General features: G+C 36.9%; 1 protein-coding gene across 1 annotated transcript in view; it reads right to left on the bottom strand.

Annotated features, from left to right (window-relative positions):
* LOC112540307 (uncharacterized) overlaps nucleotides 1-17,492 on the bottom strand; it is a 93,478-nt gene that overhangs the window by 15,856 nt on the left and 60,130 nt on the right. The window contains exons 25-26 of the mRNA XM_088134692.1: nucleotides 10,338-10,407; nucleotides 42-73 (exon numbers count right to left, since the gene is read on the bottom strand). Of these exons, the coding sequence (XP_087990818.1) occupies nucleotides 42-73; nucleotides 10,338-10,407 (102 nt within the window). The remainder of the gene's footprint in view (nucleotides 1-41; nucleotides 74-10,337; nucleotides 10,408-17,492) is intronic.

Genomic DNA, 17,492 nt, shown 5'->3' with positions numbered 1-17,492 from the left:
AATTCCCTTTAAGTATTACATTCTTACTAAACATGTCATACCTGAGTTCCAAGGGCAGGGAATACTTTTTGTCCTAGTACAAAAAACAAGCAAACAGAATGCAGTATTATGTATACTTCTTAGTCCTAAACTGAAATTTCATGCCACCTGAATATTCTGTTTAGGAATTTATTTATTATGCAGCTGAGGTTTCCTTAGATTGGGTGCAAACCCAGGGCATATCTGCACTGCCAGGTTGCCCTCTCCTAAGTGTGGGCCACAAACTGTTTCTGGAAGGCAGAAATGGACATTTCTTTTATTTACCCCAGCCCATTGTGAATATAATCTCGGCCTATGTTTTCCTGTTTCAAGTGGAAAGTTGGTTTTTTGGCTTTTGCTGGTTCAAGCATTGTCTGCTTTCTCCTGGGAAACCCCCTGCATTTTGGCTCCTTGAAGAGAAAGGAATGTCCCCTCCTCCTTTGCTCTGCTTGGCCCCAATAAGATCTGCTGCAGCTTCTGTTACAGGTCTTTTCTAGAACCATACTGGTTACACACTTGCTTGATCTGCACAACATTCCCAGTCTGAAATACAGAAGTTTTTTTTTTTAATAGCTTTTTTTCTTGCATAACACATTTTACTGTTTTTTAAACAATCAGTTCACCAATGCACCCTTTCATTGCTTTTCAAGGATGAAGACAGTGGCCTGATTTTAAAAAAGGAGTAAGGTAGGTAGCTTAGGAAAAGAAAAATAGTAATAATAAAAAACCCAAAGAAACACAAGCAAAGAGGTTTCAAACTAGTGAAGTTCTGCCTCTCAGGTAAAAGTTATAACTATTATACTACTGAGAAAGATCTTTAACAGAAACTGCAGATCTCATTGAGGCAAAGCTGGGAACATTCAAGAAAGGAAGTTTTATTTTAAAGGTGATGGTTGTGCCTGCATATATGTGGATTTTATGTTTAATTTTGTATATATAAATTTAGTAATCTTTATACATATATTTTTATATCTATCTGGAGACACACACACACACATAAATGCATATATGCCCAGTAAGCACTACCCACAGAACAGAAAGTGATTGGCAATTGCTTTCCTGGCATGGTAAGTTAAGAGCCACAGCAGTGAGGGAACTGTCCAGGCGGCCTTGTAGCTGGTAGCCCAGACTGAGCACCTGCTGAAGCACCTCAGTCTTCAGGGAAGTTTCTTCAACCCAGTTTAAAGTCCAGGTGGCATCAGCATGGGATAGGAGCAGCTTAAAGGTGCAGTGTGAATATGCTGAAGTCTTATTGGCAAGATCCTTTGGAGTGCTTCCTACATTTGTTCAGGGTAAGGCAGTCTATAGTACTGTCAAATATATATAAAATTTATAATAAAATAAAATAGAATACAAGTTAGTTGTGACTAGATTAAGTCATATTGAATCCATTGGGTCTGTTCTAAGATAATCAGTTTTGAAACTGACCCATATTTGATTATGTGCCATCAAGTTGTATCAACTCAGTTTTCAATAGATAGATTTTCTCCATGATGATATGTCCCTAACCTGGTCTTTCAGGTCTTCCAATAGTACATTAATTGCCATTGTAACTGAGTCAATCCACCTTGCTGCTGGTAATCCTCTTCTCTTTCCTTCCACCTTTTCCAGCATTAGTTTCTTCTCTGGAGAGTTAAATCTTTGCATAATGTGTTTGAAGTAAAATAAATTGAGCCTGGTCATTTGTATCTCGACTGACAACTCTAGGTTGATTTGTTCGATTATTCATTTGTTTGTTTTTCTTGGCTGTCCATGGTATTCTCAGAATCTTCTCCAACACCAAAGTTCACACATGTCAATACTCTGCTGATTCTGCTTCTTCAAAGTCCAACTTTTGCTTCCATAGAGTGTCACAGGAAATATAATTGTTTGCACTGTTCTGATCCTTGTAGGGATGTCACACATCATGGCATCTGAATACCTTTATCAGACTTATCTTTAGCGATACACAAATGCAGCTATGTGTTCAGAAAGTTGTGATGATTAAGTTAGAGATTTTCAGTGATGCTGTAGAATACTCCTTCCTTTTGCTCAACCACTCTTACTTTACTGTATAGAGATGGGTATATCCAGTGAGAATCCAAATGCTTCCAGCATGGTAAAATTCTTCATTGCAGTTTTTTTGTGCTTTCATAATAAACCTAGCTGTTGTTCAGTTGTTAAGTCGTGTCTGACTCTTCGTGACCCCATGAATCATATCATGCCAGGCCTTCCTGTCCTTTACTGCCTCCCTGAATTTGCTCAGTTTCATGCTGATTGCTTCAGTGATGCTATCTAACCATCTCATCCTCTGCCATCCCCTTCTCCTTTTGCCTTCAATCTTTCCCAGCATCAGGGTCTTTTCCAAGGAGTCCTCTCTTCGCATTAGGTGACCAAAGTATCTGAGCCTGAGCTTCATTATCAATCCTTCCAATGAGCAATCAGGGTTGATTTCCTTTAAGATTGACTGGTTTGACCTCCTAGCAGTCCAGGGGACTCTTAAGAGTCTTCTCCAGCACCACAGTTCAAAGGCATCAATTCTTTGGCGCTCAGCCTTCTTTATGGTCCACCTCTCACAGCCATACATTACTACTGGGAAAACCATAGCTTTGATTATGCGGATCTTTGTCGGCAAGGTGATGTCTCTGCTTTTTAATATGCTATCTAGGTTTACCATAGCTTTCCTCCCAAGGAGCAAGCATCTTTTAATTTCATGGCTGCAGTCTCTGTCTGCGGTGATCTTGGAGACCAAATAAATGTTACTGTTTCCATTTCTACCCCTTCTATTTGCCAGGAATTAATGGGTCCAGATGCCATGATCTTAGTTTTTTTTAATGTTGAGTCTCAAGCCAGCTTTTGCACTCTCCTCTTTCACCCTCATCAAGAGGCTCTTTAGTTCTTCTTCACTTTCTGCCATTAGGGTGGTATCGTCTGCATATCTGAGGTTGTTGATGTTTCTCCCTGCAATCTTAATTCCAGCTTGTGATTCTTCCAGCCTGGCATTTCTCATGATGTACTCTGCATATAAGTTAAATAAGCAGGGTGATGGTATATAGCCGTGTCATACTCCTTCCCCTATTTTGAACCAATTGGTTGTTCCATGACCAGTGCTAACTGTTGCTTCTTGACCCGCATACAGATTTTTCAGGAGACAGGTAAGGTGGTCTGGTACCCCCTTCTCTTTAAGAATTTGCCACAGTTTGTTGTGATCCACACAATCGAAGGCTTTTGCATAGTCAATGAAATAGAAGTAGATGTTTTTCTGGAACTCTCGTGCTTTCTCCATGATCCAGCAAATGTTGGCAGTTTGATCTCTAGTTCCTCTGCCTCTTCGAAACCCAGCTTGTACATCCGGTAGTTCTCGGTTCACATACTGCTGAAGCCTAGCTTGTAGGATTTTGACCATAACCTTGCTAGCATGTGAAATGAGTGCAATTGTGCAGCAGTTTGAGCATTCTTTGGCATTGTCCTTCTTTGGAATTGGAATGTAAACTGACCTTTTCCAATCCCGTGGCCACTGTTGCGTTTTCCAAACTTGCTGGCATATTGAGTGCAGCACTTTAACAGCATCTTCTTTTAGTATTTTAAATAGCTCAGGTGGAATACTGTCATCTCCACTAGCTTTGTTGTTAGTAATGCTTCCTAAGGCCCACTTGACTTCGGTCTCTAGGATGTCCAGCTCAAGGTCAGTGACCACACCAGCAGATGCCCTCTAATATTCCACTCCATGAAAAGCTAGAAACCTAACATAAAAACAACCAGTTCTTGTGAGCTCCAAAATTTGAACTGGAAAATTCAGACTACAGCTCTAGAGCTGAGCCCAGTATGAACTATGTGTGCTGCTTGTCTAACTTCTAGAGTTCTCTTTAGGTGCAGATCAAAATAGGTGGTTTAACAACCATTCCTGTGATTAACAAAAAATGAAGCTTCTGGATCAATCAGTACTGTTCAAGGTACTAGAAGCCTGGCCTACTGATCAAAATAGATCAAAAGAGCAAGGCCTTTTGCATGCTACATTTAGACTCCAGCTGCAGCCACTAATTTCAGGGAACCTGCCTTACCTCCAGTCTAGAGTTGGCTAAAATAAAGACTATGGCTGTAGTTTGGCCTTGACACTAATAATTAAGGCTAATCCTGGGCAAGTCAATACTTTAAACCACCCCAGCTAACAATAACAAAAGCATGAGTACAGATCATTACCACTACATCCTTCCTTCCTTTTTGTTGTCATAAGCTTTTCTTATTCTATATATATATATATTTAGCAGAATGATACTTATTATAAAAATGAGAAATACCAATATAGAATCAAAATCCTGCTCTGCCAAGTTTATCTTCAGATTTGGGGCTCTTGTATTATATAAATATTTCTAGAGCAGAAAATATAATATTCAGACATATTAGCACTTCTCTGGAAGAATTGAATTTGTGTGTATGTGCATATAACACACATAGAGTCAGAGGTTTGAAAGTATCAGGGTGTATTTCCTGACTAGTTTGAGATAGATAACAAAATAATGAGGTAATTTAAGCAATATTTATTTGGTAGAGTGTTTAACAAAATCTAATTGAAATGCAAAATGTTCAGCTACTCTGAAATAAGATTCAGTAGTCAATATTACATACTCTTTAGAATGCATTATTTTCAAACATTACACATTTACACACAATATAATTCTTAAAAAAAAAAAGAATGGAAGCAACATGTGATATTTCTTATATTATCCTCTAGGTTGTGGCTATATGAATTAAGTACAGGTATTTCATTTCATAGCAGCTGAAGAACACAGAAGCCATTTTATTAATTATATAAAAGCTTGGATCCAGTATTGACTCCTTGGTAGGAAACTGAGATTTAATGGAGCCTTTCTGCTGAAGGAATGAAGGTGGGGGAAAAATGAAGAAGGTGGAATCTCCTATGTTGCATCATCACATACCATCCCATAGTTCTGTCATTCATTAGAGAAGAACTGTGTGCATGTATTAGAGAATAGGTGATTTCTGAGAGAAATAAAAAATAGTAAAAATTCAATTTATCCAGTTTACAGAGTTCAGTTCCACAGAACTCTCAATTAAATTTTAATATAGTTTTTAGAAGATAATAAAGAGTCTCTGTGGTAGAATGAAATCCTATATTTTCCACTGATTTCTCTATATATATCTACAACTTGTTCCCCTCAATGAAGTAATAACTAATTATTTAGCAATATGAGATCCTGCATAACCTCTTGGCCTTTTACTTACAGAAGCCACAAGCAAACGGTATTACTACCAATTTGTATTATATAAAATTAATCTAGACAGAAAAATTGTAGATTAGGTTTATTGAAAACGGTTATATTTAAGTATTAAGGTGGCAAGATAAATGGGCTGCCCCCAGAACAATATAACTATTCTACTTTATATTAATCACAGAGAATGCCATAAGTTCCATAGAGATGTGGTCAGCTTCCTTCAATCATGATTTAGAACATTTAATATTCTGAAAGACTGCCTTCACAAAATGATAAGTAAATCTCAAACCTTCATAAAATAGTAACTATTCTAATACAAATGTAGCTTCAAAAACAAAAAAACTCAGTTTGAGTGCACTTCAGTTGCTTTACCTGTGGATGATATTGACAGACTGGAGGTTTAAATGATTTCAGTGTTTCATAAATATGAAGCACCTTACATTACATCACAATAGTATAAACAGGGTCACTGAATGTGTGTCAGTGTGATAATTAATCATAACTGCCCCACTGGGTGCCTACTTGTTAAGAGTGGATTCTGAAGTTTTTTGGCACAGTATATCCACCAACCTGGAGATAATCTCAGCTGGTACTAGAGAAAGGACTGGCACTTAGAATCTGGAACACCTTCTTTACGATGTCCATTTCAGGATCGTCTAGTAGAAGTTGAAGGCTTTATTTATAGAAAGTTATTCAACATGTAATTTTTAACATGCTATTATAATAGGTCAAGAATATGTTTTAATTATTTTAATAATTTCCTACCAATTATAGTTTTGCACTTTGGTTTTTAATGTTTCTTTTAAAATTGTAAGTACTTTTTAGAAAAATTGCCATTTCTTTTCTTAGCTGTCTTTAACTCCCAGCAGGAAAGAAGGGACATAACTGCTTTAAATAAAACAAATAAAATCAATAAGTTATATACAGTGGTACCTCAGGTTACGAACGCCTCTGTTAACGAACGTTTCGGGTTACGACCAGCTCCGGCCGCAAAAATTTACCTCGGTTTACGAACTCTGCCTCGGGGTACGAGCAGGATACGCAGCCATTTTCCCTCCCATGACACGGTCTGCGGCCATTTTTCCGCCCCTGACATGTGGTCCGCGGCCATTTTCCACCCCTGACACGTCCGTGGCCATTTTCTGCCCCTGACACATGGTCCGCGGCCATTTTTCCGCCCCTGACACGTGGTCCGCGGCCATTTTTCCGCCCCTGACACGTGGTCCGCGGCCATTTTTCCGCCCCTGACACGTGGTCCGTGGCCATTTTCCGCCCCTGACACGTGGTCTGCGGCCATTTTCCGCCCCTGACACATGGTCGTAGGGAGGGGGACTCTCCCTCCAAGCAATAGCCGCCTCCCTGTCCTCCACGCCAGAACGGATTAATGGTAATTACATTGAACCTTATGGGGAAATTTGCTTCGGGTTGTGACCAATTCGGGTTGTGGCCAGAGTCATGGAACGAATTAAGTTCGTAAACCGAGGTTCCACTGTAGTTCTTTCTTCCTGCTTTTAGCTATAGTCAGAATCATATTTCCCTGTTTTTCATTTTTTAAAAAATATATAATATTCTTGCCATACTTGGGATATAAATCCCTAGAACTGGTGTACTGACTGTGGAATCTCAGTGCACAAAGTGATAGAAAAATCCTGTGGTAATTTTGGTTTAGTAGCCAATTATAAGGGTGATACTGGATTTATGTTATATAAACTCTTGGTGATGGTGATTTTAAACCAATTACCATCTAGTACTATAACTGGTAATAATTAATTTCAGTCTGTGGTCTACATCCTAAGAATTAGGACTTTCCTGCACTAAAGTCTTCCAACATACCCAGCTTTGCTTATAACTTCCTAAAAAGCATACCTCAGCCAGTGATTCAGAAAGGCAGTAACCCAATGCCAAGTCCAGAAGCTAAGCCAAGATTCATACATGAAAACAGCTGATGAGACCCCAAAATAAAGTTCAGGAACAGGCTAAGAATCAGGGTTTCAGCAAAAAAGTTTATATCAAGACACAGCAAAATCAGCAATGGCTGATAAGCACTGCTTCTAACAACCAGAACTTGGAGCTATCAGTTAAAACTCATTTGTCAAAGCACCAGCCAAAGCTCAGCTGCGGCCTATTAGAATGAGCTTTGCAAGTTTCTGAATAGGCCCAGGTAGACCTGAGTCCTACTTTTTGTTTGTTCCTCAAAAGGATGGTTTTATATCTGGTGGCTGACAGAGCCTCCATATCTGATTCTAGTACTCCCTAGTACTAAGAGTTTATTTCTTCTTAAATAAGAGAGGGAGATGTCCAGCAACTTGAAAAAAATCAGTCTAATGTAACACCATCAAGGGACCAATATCCTTGTTACTCCTAGCCCTGCCAGAAGCACCTTTCTTCTCAGTCTGTGGAGGTATCATAGAATCATAGGGTTGGAAGGGATCTTGGAGGTCTTCTAGTCCAACCTGCTGCCCAAGGCAGGAGTCCTCATATCATCTCAGTTGTCCAATCTTTTCTTGAAACCTCCAGTGATGGAGCACCCACAACTCTAGGAGGTAAGCTGTTCCACTCCTTAAGAGTTCTCACTGTCAGGAAATTCCTCCTTATTTCTAGGTTGGATCTCCCTCTGACAAATTTCCACCCATTGCTTCTTGTCCTACCCTCAGGTGCTATGGAGAATAAATCGATGCCCTCTTTCCTGCAGTAGCCCTTCAAGTGTTGGAAGACTGCTATCATGTCTCCCCTCAGTCTTCTCCTCGTTAAGCTAAACATATCTAGTTCCTTTAGCCATTCTTCATAGGATTTAGCCTCCAGACTCTTATCCATATCCTTATCCATATCCATATCTTCTTCCAAAGAAGAGCCTATTAGAGGTCATGGAGGATCTAACAGTTCAGCTTTTAAAGTTGATAAGAAAGGCAAATTAGAAAATTCACTCTGAGGATGTTGGTAGAATCATTTCACTAGAGACTCACTCAGTGGCCAACAGCTACAGTATTATTACCAATTTCAGCTCCTTTGCCAGCTACAACTTTGACTGGCCAAGGATAGGCTTGCCACAGTGGACCATGTGCTGATAATTTCAGTTTTCATGATTGGGCAACTGCAGCACATTTACCTACAGCTCCTCTTAGGAGCAGCTGACCAGTTGCAGCAAGGGCAGAACAATTAAACTAGGGTTTTCAGAACTGTATACATGCAACTCTTCTACAGAAGATTCTGCACTGGCTACCAAGTAGTTTTCAAGCTGTTTTCAAAGTAATTTTTATCAGGTTTTAGCTGATCAGCTAGGGACTGATTATCTAAGGAAATGCCTGTTTTTATTGAGGCCTACGAAGCCTATGTGGTCCTTATATTCAACAAAGGAGTCCTAGAAGTACCACAGCCCATAGATATTCATTTGGCAGTGTGTGTGTGTGTGTGTGTGAGAGAGAGAGAGAGAATTTTCCATTCTGAAGACCAAACTGGAACAAACTGTCACTAGACCTTTCCACTGGTCCCAATACAGGTATTGTCAAATTTAATTTTTGAATTATTTGCTAAAGGAGTAGCAGCATGACTACTAGCAATTTTAAAATATTTTAGTGTAAATTTAAATACTGAATAAATAAAATATTTGGCGATTTTTAGGACCAGGATTTAAAAAAATTTATTCCCATGTTTGTATAATTTACAATAGAACAATAAATAACAATAAACAACAAATAGCATCAATTAAAACAATATCAGTAAAATAATAAGACAATAAATAATACAGACACCTACAGAAAGCAAATCAGTCATCATACAAAATAATAAAAATGCAGAGTTTAAGAAGGCATGCTAGCTTGTACAAATACGTTTTTAGGTTTCTCTTAAAATCAGCCAGTGAGGGTGAGGTCTGCCCCCAGCTGGAGGGAATTCCACAGAGGTGCTACCACCACTATAAAGAAAGTACAGCCCAAATTCATGTTTCTCTTTGGGAGGAGAAGGGCCATTTCATATAATTGTATCTAACATGTAGGAGCTAACTTCACATTTCCAAAACAGTTTGTGCAGTTTATGCTCCACATTCTGGTTATTTAAGGTAACTGCAGTGCAAGCTTTTTCTCAGAGATGCTGGTTTTTACTTGGGGACTGCTACCTTAGATGTCTTAACTACTGCTACCCCTTCCTCTCCCTCCATCCCCATCCCCACTGAATACTAATCCGTTGTTGCTTCTCTTTCCCTGTCAATAATATGTTATACTGGTTCAGTAGAGCAGAATTAACAGGCCTTCTAGGGCCCTCCTATGCTTAGAGCATCCTGCCCTGAAGAAAGTCTCCATCAAATCAGTGTTCTTCTCAGAGCAGCAACGTGGCTTGGACTGGTCCACAGCGTCCCATAAGAAGATCACTGCTTGCTTTGCCGGGGCAGCACATGCTATTCAGCATTTGAACTTGAAGTGGTATTTGGTATTCTGTCAAGCAGTAGCACCAACAGATCTTCCACAAAAGTTTCCTCTCAACGAGGAACAGACATCAGGGCAAAGCAGTGCCAGAGAATCTTTGAAAAGCACTGCTTTTAAAGTTTAATCGTTTTTGCTGCTGCCACAAATTAGTCTCCTATATTATCCATCCACAATGGATAATATAACATGAATCATTAAAGTGTGTGTATGTATCAGTGGCAAACCATCCTGATCCATCAGTTGAATTACTTTACTGTAATTAGGTTAAATGGAAGCTATTGTGATCCACCAACTGGGCTAAGAGGTTTATCTTGGATCATGAAATATCTGAGCTTGTTTTTACTAAATATTGCTTATTTTTGGTGCTCTTTTGGTTCCAATGTTAAACTGTACAATCCTCATAGTACTTACTTCTGAGTCAGATAATGGAATGAAGGAAAAGATTCTACACTATTTAGTATATCAATAAGAAATTATGTTGTTATTATCATGCATAAACTATACTGTAATTTAAAATGCATAGGATTAAAGAAGTTAATATTCCTCAAATACATCAATACCTTAATTCAATACCTGTTAGAATTAACATTACTTTGATTTTGAAAAGTATCTGTTACACAAAGTAATTTTTGGTTCTTCCTTTCTCTACAAAACAAATTTGTTTTATTTTCAGAATACCTGATCTTACCAACAGAAGTTGCAGATTGTGCTGATCGAGCCTGTATGCTACAAGTGATGTTTCTTGATCTCACAGCACCCTGGAGGCAACAGAAAATGGTGGTTATTTTTTTGTAACAAATACTGCAATATGGACACTATAGGTGAAATATTTCTTCCCCTGTTACACACCCTGCATTAAGCTACTGTGTGTATAGGAGTGTGGAAGAGAGGAATTAGTAGTAAGTTTCAAGGAACAGATTAATGCATTATTACTGGAAGGTGTGGTGTCAACTACCGCCAAAGAAACAATTATGCAATCATTTCTAAATAAAGGGCTCTCTGGACTCAGAGTTTGAAAATTATTGTCTTGTTATAAATCCCTCACCCCACCCATCACCATTCCTTAGGGAAAGGAGACTTGAGAATATAGTAGCAGCACAACTGCAAGACAGAAATATCTGGGCCCACTTTATCTGGGGTCAGGTCTCAGTATTTAGAATCAGCTGAATTATTTGATGGACAACTTTTATAGATTTTGTGCAGAAGTCATTCTTATAGTGATTTGACTCCTGTTAGCATAGATACTTTAAAAAGTATTAGCAACAATTAATAATAGCTATTGGTAATAATTAATAACTGGTATCAGCTCTGCTTGGAATGACAGTTGTAACCTTTTGGGTTAACTTCAACATTGGATTTTGTAATGTGTTTTATTTGGGGACACCCTTAAGAGGTCAGGAGAAATCTGCAGCTGGTTCAGCCTAGTTTAAGATGTTTCTGCAGATTTATCAAGCTTTAACTAATTCAGAAACTTCTTCCCATCCAGGCATAGCTGGTTATTGTGTTCTATTGAGGATGCTTTGCTTACTGTGCTGTGATCTACTGATACTCATTTATCTGGGGTTCAGTCAGAGGGCATTCTTGATTGTGATATCCATTATGCAGAATAATATTCCCACTGAAATTATGTGGGCTCCCAATGTGGAAAAATATTGTGTCTAATTGGCGTTTCTTTGTTCCTAGTGCAATGTTTTAACTGATGTGTTATTTTTCTATTTTGATGTTTTTACTTCTTTGCAAGTCTCTCAATCACTTAGTAAGTGAGTCGCCGAAGGAAGGAAGGAAGGAAGGAAGGAAGGAAGGAAGGAAGGAAGGAAGGTAGGTAGGTTGACTATTGAAGGCCTATTTATTTTCTCATGCATTTTTCTAAGTATCCCATTACGGTTGTAGCCAATGCTGAAGAATAGGAAGGGATAGTTTAAAAAAGTGGAAGTACCGTTTTTTTGCTTTCAACATGACCCTTTCCTGGAAAATAATCTAAGCTGAGAATGGGCAGTTGAGAGTTGTGTAAAGTTTGGCAGATTTAGAAATGTGAATTATAAATAAATAAGTAGCACTGCATGGAATGCATCCTATGCACATTTGGCTGAGTACTATTTAGAAATATCTTAGAGTTGATCTGCTCTGTATTTTTTTTTTTTTTTTTGGTGAACTACTGAAATATTCTTTCTGGCCTCCAGATGTAATCCATGCATTCTGACATACACTTTATCACTTGGTTAGCTTCTAAAGACCTTGTACTGTATTTATAGCAGGCAACAAATACTGTAAATGAGATGGGAAAGGGGAATAAGGGGAGCCCAGAGGATAGTAAACAAGAGCAATCAGTAATTGGTCAGCTAGAAGAGCAAAAAGGACAATAATGGGTTGGTTGGCACAGTCAACAAAAACCTTAGCATTCCCCTTATAAAAATCCAAATACTTTTTTTTTATTATTTAAAAGAACAAGAATTACCGTTGTTGCAGAAAATGGTTTTGTGTATTTTGGCGACCATTTCTTCATGACACCCATTTTTGCAGTTTTGAGTAACTTCCTTGGCTTATGCTTCTTGAGCATTTGTTTCTAAACATTTCACAAACATTATATTATTCAAACATCAGCACTTATAAACAAGTACATTTATGACTGAGACACAGGAGACAATGGTCTTGAAAGGAGGTTCCCTTTATATATAGTACTGTGCAAAAATTTTACACAGGTGTGAAAAAAATGCTGTAAAGTAAGAATGCTTTCAAAAATATATATTGTAATTGTTTATGTTTATCCATTTACAAATTGCAAAGTGAGCGAACAGAAGAGAAATATAAGCCAAAACAATATTTGGTGTGACTACCCTTTGGCTTCAAACCAGCATCAATTTTTACACTTGCACACTTTGTACACTTGCACAAAGTCAGGGATCTTGTAGGATTAGAGTCAGGTGTATAATTAACCAATTATACCAAGCAGGTGCTAATGATCATCAATTTCATATGTAGGTTGGAACACAGTCATTAACTGAAACAGAAACAGCTGTGTAGGAGGCTTAAAACTGGGTGAGGAACAGCCAAACTCTGCTACTAAGGTGAGGTTGTGGAAGAGTTCCATGTCACAGGTCATACACCATGGCAAGACTGAGGACAGCAACAAGACACAAGGTCAGCATCAGCAAGGTCTCTCTCAGGCAAACATTTCAAAGCAGACTGGGGTTTCAAGATGGGGTTTCAAGAAGCACAAAGAAATGGGCAACGTTGAGGACTGTAGACACAGTGGTTGGCCAAGGAAACTTAATGTAGCAGATGGAAGACACATCATGCTTACTTCCCTTTGACATCAGAAGATGTCCAGCAGTGCCATCAGCACAGAACTGGTGGAAACCAGTGGGACCCAGGTACACCCATCTACTGTCCAAAGAAGTCTGGCCAGAAGTGGTCTTTATGGAAGAATTGCAGCCAAAAGGCCATACCTCTGATGTGGAAACAAGACTAAGTGACTCAATTATGCATGAAAACATAGGAACTGGGGTTCAGAAAAATGGCAGCAGGTACTCTGGACTGATGAGTCAAAATTTGAAAGATTTGGCTGTAGCAAGAGGCACTTTGTTCGCTGAAGAGCTAGAGAACGGTACAGGAATGAGTGTCTGCAGGCAACAGTGAAGCATGGTGGAGGTTCCTTGCAAGTTTGGGGCTGCATTTCTGCAAATGGAGTTGGAGATTTGGTCAGGATCAATGGTGTCCTCAATGCTGAGAAATACAGGCAGATACTTATCCATCATGCCATACCATCAGGGAGGTGTGTGATTGGCCCAAAATTATTCTGCAGCAGGACAACAACCCCAAATATATAGCCAATGTCATGAAGAATTATCTTCAGCGTAAAGAAGAACAAGGAGTCCTGGAAGTGATGGTTTGGCCCCCACAGAGCCCTGATCTCAACATCATCGAGTCTGTCTGGGATTACATGAAGAGACAGAAGGATTTGAGGCAGCCTACATCCACAGGAGATCTGTGGTTGGTTCTCCAAGATGTTTGGAACAACCTACCTGCTGAGTTCCTTCAAAAACTGCATGTAAGTATACCTAGATTGATAAACAAACAATTACAATATATATTTTTGAAAGCATTCTTACTTTACAGCATGTTTTCACACCTGCCTAAAACCTTTGCACAGTACTGCATGTATATTACTTATTTTAAAAAGTAAAACATGGCCTTATGCAATTTGGAGGTTTTTCTGCTCATTCAAACTCAGCAAGGTTCAGGATTTTGGCATAAAAATTCTGCCCAGATAGCACTGCTGTTTATAGAAAACTATAAAAATATTAATAAGCATAACATGAAATAGTAGTGATGTTTCATTTGGAAACTAGCCACTTGAGAAAAGACCAACACTTAAAAGGAAAATTAGTTCCTTTAGATGGAGACTGAATGAAACATTGTTACAAAAAGAAACAGTAATGGAAGATTGTACAAAGAATTTAAAAGGGTTTTTTTTTTTTAGAATAATCTTAATAACAATAGAGATATAAGGATGGTTTGAGACACAAGTAAAGTTTTTATGAGAGGACATTTCATACAACATAATAGCAATCTTAAAAAGAAGAGACAAGAGAAAACACAAGTGATTTTAGATGAGATAAAAATGAAAGAAGAATTAAATTTCCGGAAAAGAAAATATTACACAACAAATTAAACTTTTACAGTGGCAGTTCTCTATATTAACAATAAGAGAAATGGAAGTAAAAATTAACTATCTAAAACAGAAACAAAAAAATTGAATGTGCAAATAAGCAGGAAAATGGTTGGCATATAAATTACAAGAAGAAAAAGAGGGGAAAATGATATTAAAATTACAAGATGGAAACACTGACAATGGACAATGCAAATATGAAAAAAAAAAACATTTCATCAATATTATTCTAAACTATATATAGGAAAAGAAATTTCCCCAGTGAAAGTTGACAAATATTTAAAGAAACAAAATCTACCAAAGATTATGGAAAAACAGAAATAATGAATGGACCTATAAAAATAATGGAAGTTATAGTAAAGCTGTAAAAAAGACTAAAATAGGGAAAACACCTATTAAGACCAGATGGCTTACCAGCCTCTTATTATAAATGCTTTAAAGATGAATTACTACAATCTGTGCAAAAATGATGAATTTTATTTTACAGAGTGGAAAGATACCAGATAATTGAATAGAGACTAACATAGCATTAATACCTAAAGAAGGCCAAAATTTGACTTCACCAAAAAATTACTGGCCGATATCATTATTGAATAATGACTACAAGTTATTTACGATGATTTTAGCTGAGAGGATGAAAATGGTCTTACAGCACTTTATTTATGAAGATCAGTTTGGGTTTTTACACAAAAGACAATTGAGAGATAATATTTGAAATGTATTGGACATTTTGGAATACTTAGAACAATATAATGAAAAACAAGCTGCATTGATCTTTCTAGATGCAGAAAAGGCCTTTGACAATTTAAACTGGACTTTCCTGTTTAAAATTTTGGAAGAGTACGGACTTTGGAGAGAATTTTACTAAATGTATGAAATCGATTTATATTTCACAAAAGGCACAGATAATTGTAAATGGAGAATTAACAAAAGTCTGTGAGATACAGAAAGGGACAAGACAAGGATGCCCCTTATCACTACTGTTATTTATTTTAGCTCTTGAAGTATTGAATAAAGACATAAGACAAGATGAGAAAATTGCTGGAGTGAAGATTAAAAGAGAAACATATATTAAGGACATTTGCTGATGATTTGGAAATCATTTTGGAAGAACCTTTGAAAGGAATAGAAATATTAATGGAAAAATTAAAGGATTTTGGTATGTTAGCTGGATTTAAAATTAATGAGAAAACAAAGATGTTAACAAAAATATGAGGATGGAAGAGCAAAAAGAATTTATGGAAAAAACTGGTTTTCAGATTGAGAAAAAAGTAAATTACCTGGGTATTACTATGACTAATATGAATGGTGCATTATTGCAAAATAATTATGTTAAGGTACAGAATGAAATCAAGATATATTAAGATGGGAAAAATTACAATTGTCATTGTTGAGGAGAATTTCTGTGATAAAAATGAATGTATTACCTAGAATGATGTTTCTGTTTCAAACAACACCTATTTTGACAACTTGATGTCCCATTTAAGCAATGGCAGAAAGATATATTTAAGTTCATATGGCAAAGGAAAAAACCAAGAGACAAATTTAAAATACTTCAAGGTGCAAAGGAACAAGTGGGACTGGGACTGCCTGATCTAAAATTGTACTTTGCAGCCTGCTGTTTGGTTTGGATGAAAGAATTGTATTAATGAGAAATTAGAGATTTTTAGTTAGAAGGGCATGGCCTGAGATATGCATGGCATGGTTTCTTACAGTACAATTAATGTAAGTTTTAAAATGGTTAATGTTGATTTTAAAAATCATTATGTTAGAAGCAGCATATTAAGAATATGGAATAGATATAAACCCAGGCCGTGCCTGAAAATGCCTTTGTGGATCTCAGCACAAGAACCATTTTATAAAAAAGAAACAGCAGGCAAGAGAAATGGTTAACATAGAGTTAACCATTGTTAAAGTTGTTAGAACAAGAACATGAAGAGTATAAGATGAAGTCAAAAGAGCAATTGACTGCAGAGGGATTTCGTTTCCAATGGTTTTCATACATACAGTTAAAAGAAAGATTTAAAGTAGACAAAAGGATATTTGGAATTGAACAATACAAGACAGAATCTGAAATTGCATTATGTACAAATGATGAACATGTAATTGCTAAAATGTATAAGCTTTTATTGAAATTTGAAATGGAAGAAGAACAAGTTAAAGAGTGTATGATAAAGTGGGCTAAGAACTTTGGTTATGATATGCAGATGGATCAATGGGAAAATATGTGGTTGAAAGGACTGAAGTTCACATTATGTTATAAATTAAAAGAGAATTTTTATAAAATGATGTACCATTGGTATATGACACAAGAAAAACTTTCCAGAATGTATAAAGGTACTTCAAACCTATGCTGGATATGTGGAAAACATGAAGAATCATTTTATCATGCCTGCTGAACTTATAAAAAAGCTAAGAAATTTTGGGTTCAAATACACACAGTGATACAAAGAATTTTAAAGATTAATATTGAACTGAAATCAGAACTTTTTTTGTTGGGACTAATGGATAGACAACTAGAAAAGACCTATGGAAGATTGTTTTTGTACATGGTAACTGCAGCAAAATTATTATATGCACAAAGATGGAAAGACTCTGAAATGCCCACAATGGAGGAATGGCTGGTGACGATGACAGAATTTGCAGAAATGGCATAATTGACTTCCTTGATTAGGGAAAAGTCAATAACTACATTTGTCAGTGACTAGAAACCCTTTATGGACTTTTTGCTGAAAACAGAAAAGAATGAACTTGTGATTTATGGGTTTGGAGATTAGAAAGGGTAGAATATAGAAAGAAGGGAGCCATGATATAACTAAAGAGAGAGAGGATAAAATATAAATGCAGTTATTTTTTTTTAATATAATTTTTTATTAAAGCTTTTAAACAAGAAGCTAAAAACTAACACAAACGAATATAAAGCAAGGAAGAAGAAAAAAAGAAAGCAAAGAGAAAGCAAAAAGTGCAAGAAAAGAAAAAAGTTAGGAAAAAATAGAAAAGAAAGAAAAACTTAAAGAAATATAAATGCATTTATAACTGCTGTAAAGAAAATTGGAAGCTGCTTCTTTATATCTCTTTTTCCTTTTCTTTTTCTTTCATTTCTTTCATCTTTCATTTCTTATTTATTTACTTATCACCTTTCTTTCTTTTCTTTCTTTAAATTTGTATTTTTTT

Source organism: Python bivittatus, unplaced genomic scaffold, assembly GCF_059951505.1.
Source record: "Python bivittatus isolate LINGU-HERP-01145 unplaced genomic scaffold, Pbiv_v1 ctg000080_np1212, whole genome shotgun sequence".
Lineage (NCBI taxonomy): Eukaryota > Metazoa > Chordata > Lepidosauria > Squamata > Pythonidae > Python > Python bivittatus.
Note: the sequence above shows the minus strand (reverse complement) of the source record. Positions and strands in the feature narration are given on the sequence as shown.